At 44.5% G+C, this 6,189-nt stretch overlaps 1 protein-coding gene across 1 annotated transcript in view; it reads right to left on the reverse strand.

The window, feature by feature from the left end:
- LOC112120801 (interferon-induced very large GTPase 1-like) overlaps nt 1–6,189 on the reverse strand; it is a gene marked incomplete at its 5' end in the record, with an annotated part of 37,334 nt that overhangs the window by 24,823 nt on the left and 6,322 nt on the right. The window contains 3 exons of the mRNA XM_026646749.1: nt 147–268; nt 1,109–1,339; nt 2,204–2,299. Of these exons, the coding sequence (XP_026502534.1) occupies nt 147–268; nt 1,109–1,339; nt 2,204–2,299 (449 nt within the window). The remainder of the gene's footprint in view (nt 1–146; nt 269–1,108; nt 1,340–2,203; nt 2,300–6,189) is intronic.

Raw genomic sequence — 6,189 nt, forward strand, 5'->3', positions numbered from 1 at the left:
AACCCTGAGCGCCCCCCCGCCACCCCAAGATTGGCCACCCCTTACCAGGTGCCGCCCCAAGCATGTGCTTGGTCGGCTGGAGGTCTCTGTGCTGTGAACATTGGCCCAATAGGATCTGGACTGACACCCATTCCCTCCAAACTCACCTCCAAGGAGTCATCAGTTTGTAAAAAAAAATCTTGTTAACTACAAATGTTGTTAGAACTGTGACCAGTGACCAGCTGAAAGGCCCATAGTCCACCCCTAAAATAGAGATATCTCCAATCTCCTGGAGATTAAATTTATTCAGAACATATGTTCAGGTTAATAATCTTTTCTGTAGGATGGATCATAAAATGATAAAACCTCAGGATTAAATTCAGAGGGAAAATTGCATCTGAAGCATGACCCTGACCTGCACAGTTCACTCTCATGCACTAAGGAGATGCCATATTAACATGGTTTCTAGGCCTCTTCCAGCATAGTGAAGTACTGGGGAGAGGGGAGTTTGAGGGTGAGCAACATACCTGTTCAAGGTGCTTCTGATGTCCTAGATGGGAGAAGCGAGAGAGGAGAGGTCAGTCCACATGTTACACACTTTGGATCCCTCCTGCGCTTCAGGATGCTCACGTTGCCTTCACTACTTGAGTTCTATATGCATCTCTCATTATATAGCTGGCAACTTAAAATTATTATTATACTTGGTTGAAAAATTTTCAATGAAACTTTTTTTCCATTGAAAAACACCATTTCATTAAAACAGAAATATTTTGCAGAAATTAATCTGGTTCAACAACATTTTCTCATCTCCAGAACGGAATACATCAGAAAGCAAGACTCCAGGGTCAAATCTCTGCTCTGAATTGGGCAAAGTATGGACTTGTCTCTGACTCTACTCATGCCATTGCCCCAACCACCAGGCTATTGAGTGTCTCCATCTCTCTATTTTTTGTGAAAAGTTTCAAAATATCTTGTTTTCGTTCTGCACTGGAACAAAACCATTTTGAAACTTTGAAACTTGTTGTGAAATGGAATTGTTTCCAGCCAGCCTGAGAAATGAACAATACTCATATTCAATGGTTCAGGAGTGTTTCCTTGCAGGGAACTGAGGGTGTATAATCTGCCTCACCTGCAGGAATTCACTCGCTGGCTGCCGACATTTTTCTTTCAACTCCTTTATCAGGTTACTGAGAAACGAAATCTCCTTGAGGAGTTTGGTGACGTTTTCATTCTCCCTCTTCACAATGTCCTTGGTCAGCTCTTCCAGCCGGGCCAGCAAAGGTTGCTTTTGTTCCTGCAAAATCTTCTCCAGTTCCTCAAATTCTGACATGATTTTCTTCCTCACAGTTTCTGTCTCTTCCTATAATGAACAGATACAGACAGGGACAGGGTGGGGCAGGGACATGGGGAGAGTCCTGAGATTTTTCATAAAGGCCTCCACGTGTAGATGGGAGAATTTAGTTGTAACCCATAACAAATTAGCATGAGGCAATTCCTGAGAAGCACCCTCTAGCATTACAAGAGCAAAGTTTTTCCTATAGCCTCCTGGTCAGCCCTAGTTTATGTTACTAGTGTGCAGGGCCGGCTCCAGGCACCAGCTTGTCAAGCAGGTGCTTGGGGCAGCCACTCCGGAGAGGGGCGGCATGTCCAGCTATTCGGCGGCAATTCGGCGGACGGTCCCTCACTCCGGCTCGGAGCGAAGGACCTCCCGCCGAATTGCCTCCACAGATCGCGATCGCAACTTTTTTTTTTTTTTTTTTTTTGGGCTGCTTGGTGCGGCCAAAACCCTGGAGCCGGCCCTGCTAGTGTATTATCTGTTTCATGATTAATGGCTTCTTGCAATCCAGGTCACTCTAACAGCAGAAGGGGAAGCAGGATTTCAAATTACCCTGGCAGAGACTTCTTGAGAGAGGCTTTGTAGAGGCCAGGGAAGTGTGTGTGGGTGGGATGGGAGAGAAGAGAAAAATTCTCAACAAAGCAGATGTATTGGGGAAATCATGATGTCTACATGTCCTGGAACACTCACATTGCTTGTGCACACTCTGGTATGGTGACACACAGAGGAATAAATGCATTTAGAAAAACGTACTGCACATGCATATACAGAAACAGATGTCTGGAGAGAGACACAATCTCTCACAGTGCCACAGTCACAAAGAAACCCAAAACCTCCCATGCCTGCCAAAGCCATACATCCTTGTGGTTAATGATTATGAGCACCTACCTGGTGTTTCTGACTCTGCCTTTCCTCATTCAATTTAATTTCCAGAAGTTCTTCTTTCTTCTTACTCATATTATTCAGATGGACACAAATTTGACCCTGAGTAAAGAAAAAACAAACAAACAAAAACAACCCCAAAACTACAATTGTGCTTTTGGCTTTAATAAGAGAGAGGGTTGGTTTGTCTCATCTGGATAATTCTGTGAATCAGTACTATCAACAGTAACTGTTATGGGTTGAATTAAAACCTTGTTGAAACTGATGTGTGTGAATGATCCCTTCATTTAAGATAGCTGTAAGAGACAGGTGAGGAATTCTACTTAAACAAGACATAGTGGAGTCTGCCTAGAAACTAGCACTGTGGGAGGGAGGGGTGCCAGTGGGTATTGTATGACCGGGGTGGGGTGCATGTCCGTGAGACAAGCACAAGTGCAGACATAAACTGAGAGAGCACATGGAGAGACACACAGGGCCGCAGATGCAGAGGAAGAAAGCCAAGCGGCAGCGGCAGCAGACTGGAAGCATGGTGTAGCCTTGAAGACGCCTAGAGTGAGTTCTGGGCTGGGGATGCTGGCTGTGAGCAAGGACACAGTCTCCTGTTATTTTGCCTCCTTCTGCAATCAGGGATTCAGGCCTTTGTACATTCTCTGGTAATTAACAGGAATGCATCAAAGGTACTGGACTCCATCGTCAATTACTCCTCCTACCTGGGAAAACCTATAAGACCTTGATTTTTTGGCTAGTTGCTTGGGTTAAAAGTGGTAACAGTACCAATACTGGTGTGCGTAATACACAGAAGAAAGGTGCTCTGCTTGCAGTGCTCCCACACCTTCCACAAGGTTGAGAACTTCAGTGAGACCTACACTATTTAGTGGAACAGACAATGCAATGGAAAGTGAAATGTACTGTTCATTTCAGAGGAGTGGTACAGACTCCATAGATTATACTGAGCAAAGGTTTGTCTAAGAGCTGATTTTCAAAGTACTCCAAAATGCAAATGCACAGGCAGGTTGTGTATTGATAGTAGGAACAATGGAGCAGGAAGCGAAGTTATCCCTAGTGTTATATAGAGGAAATATTTTTTTAGTGAGCCTTTTGGAGTGAGCAGCAGAAGCACATTGCTTCTTGGAGCCAGGCAGGCAAGCCAGTAATACTATCTGTATAGTTCTCAGTAATAAGTTAAGTAAGCTGTTTACTGTTACTAAAGTCTCCAGCATCTTCTCATGTTATAATAGCTAGTTGGCAAGAGCTATTGCATGGTGTCAGAACAAAACTATGCAGACATATTACACTAGCAACACGAGCGACCTGTCTGAAGGCCATAGAGAAGGTCATGAACTACGATCTCTGGATACTTGAGACGTATCTCAGAGCTTGGTAACTGTAGCCCTGTGCTTCAAAAACATTCATCTCTTCCTTACACTTGAATAACCATGAGGCCAAAGTGACACTGAAAGAGGACTTTTGTCGTCCGCCTTTATCATCTGACCACAATCCACGATACCTTAGAGTTAACTTTGATCAGACATTGAGCTATCGCAAATACCTTCACAATACAAAAAAGGAGATAAAGACAAGAGATAATGTTAGAAGTGCTAGTGACAATGTTAGATTCAGGCCTGTATTTTCGCCTGAGATAGAATTTTGGGTTTTGCTTGCCTGTTTGATTTTTGATACACTTATATCCTCATGAATATGTCTGAACAAAGGACAAAGACACTGTATGTTGCTTCTGTCTAGCCAGATGGGTTTGTTAGTATAATGGAAACAGATAGGAACAGTTAAAGTGTTACTGGGCATGGTGGGAGTATAATATATGAGCACACAATTTGAAGAGTGCCTCAACTCCTATCTCACGGTGATTAGGGGTCACCAAATGCAATTAATAGGCAGCAGGTTTAAAACAAACAAAAGGAAGTATTTCTTCACACAACACACAGTCAACCTATGGAACTCTTTGCCAGAGGATGTTGTGAAGGCCAAGACTATAACAGGGTTCAACAAAGAACTAGATAAGTTCATGGAGGATAGGTCCATCAATGGCTATTAGCCAGGATGGACAGGGATGGTGTCCCTAGTTTCTGTATGCCAGAATCTGGGAATGGGAGACAGGGAATGGATCACTTGATGATTACCTGTTGTTTTCATTCCCTCTCGGGAACCTGGAATTGGCCACTGTCTGAAGACAGGATACTGGGCTATATTGACCTTTGGTTTGACCCAGTATGGCCGTTCTTATTTTCTTATATTCTTACATAGGCAAGGTCAAGCAACCAGTCAGGAGGGGTAAGAGGGGATTGGGGGGAAGGTATAAAACACTACAAGACCAGAGAAATGCCTGCCCCTGACCGTAGCACAACCTCACTCCATACCCCTCCCATGGGGTACAAAAGAGGTGGGAAGAAGACCCCAGGCCCATGACCCCCCAGTTTGGAACATGACCATAAATTGTAAGGTGTGAGACCAAGGGCATGCATTTCAGGTATAATTATGTCTGCTGAGGACCAGGGGATGGGACACTGGAAAACAAGGCTCTGTGGTGTCAGAGTTATGGACATGCTTGCAGGAAATTAACCCCAATAAACATTGCACTGACTGAATTTTGGATTTCTGGTCTTCTGCTTTCTGACTGCATGACAAGAGCCAGGGGAGAGGGTGAAGGGAAAACCCTCGAACAGTTAACATCATCCAGAAGCTTGCTGGCATATCCTGGGGATGTGATGCATGCATGCTATGAACATTATAAGATTTCCCTGTATCATGTTCAAAACTGACATCATACCAAACTGGTTGAACAGACCTGTCTTGAACAAAGAACGTATGTTTGCATTAATTTTCATTTAAGCACTAAACAGAGTCATCAAGCAGGAAGGGGAAACAAAAGAAACTTAAACAGGTGGAAGAAAGACCAAGGAACTTCCTTCCACACAGACTTTTTGTCCCATAGTTCCCAGCTGGAAACATTTTTCAAGAGGGGAAGGGAAAGTATAAAAAAAAGGGGTCAACCACCACAAGACACTGCTCACTCTCTCTCCCTGCCCATCACATTCTCTGCACCCGAGAAGACAAAAAGAAACAGCCGCTGGACTTTGAGGGAGGGGTCCTGACATGAAGAGTTTGGTCAATAACCTTGCTGGAAGCATGTGGTGAGAAATTTTGCTTGAATCTCATATAGTTTGTTGAGTTAGACACTAGTAAGTGTTTTATCTTTATTTTTCTAGTAACCATTTCTGACTTTTGTACCTCATTACTTATCCTCATTTAAAATTTCTTTGTAGTTAGTAAACTTCTTTTACTGTTTTATAGAATCCAATGTGTTTAAGTTGAAGTGTCTGGGTAACTCCATTTAAGATAATAAGTTGGAATATTATTCCCTTAAAGGAGTAACAGACTTAAAATATTTGTATTGTCCAGGAGAGGGCTGAGCAATACAGGACATACATTTCTGGGGGGAAATCTGGGACTGGGGGTGTGTTGGGGTCACCCTGCAGTATAACCAAGACTAGTGAGAACCAGAGTGTAATTGGCAGGCTGAAGTTACACAGACACTCAGTGTGTGGCTTGCACTCTGTTTGGCTATTTGTGAGTGGCCCAGTTGGGAGCTCTACAGCAAGGCATTGTAAGGCACCCAGGGTTGCAGGGCAGGGGCACACAGCCCCCCACTGATCTGAATTCTACCCCAGTATGTCACAAGTTCCCACAACAATCTCATTGACACTGAAATCGATGCCACGGGTAGGATTGTTAGCAGCTTTCTCAAATCAACGCCAATACCATGGCTCCCCGTTTCGGTGGGAATCACGCCAGCCAACGTCAGGCAAGACACTGCTGTGGTCCAGGAGAACAGCAAGATTCTGGCTGCTCTGGACATGACGATCAGTGCCGGCTCCAGGCACCAGCCGACCAAGCACGTGCTTGGGGCGGCACCTGGTAAGGGGCGGCCAATCTTGGGGTGGCGGGGGGGCGCTCAGGGTTTTTTGGGGGGGGGG

Source organism: Terrapene carolina, unplaced genomic scaffold, assembly GCF_002925995.2.
Source record: "Terrapene carolina triunguis isolate 2854851 unplaced genomic scaffold, T_m_triunguis-2.0 Scaffold41576, whole genome shotgun sequence".
Lineage (NCBI taxonomy): Eukaryota > Metazoa > Chordata > Testudines > Emydidae > Terrapene > Terrapene triunguis.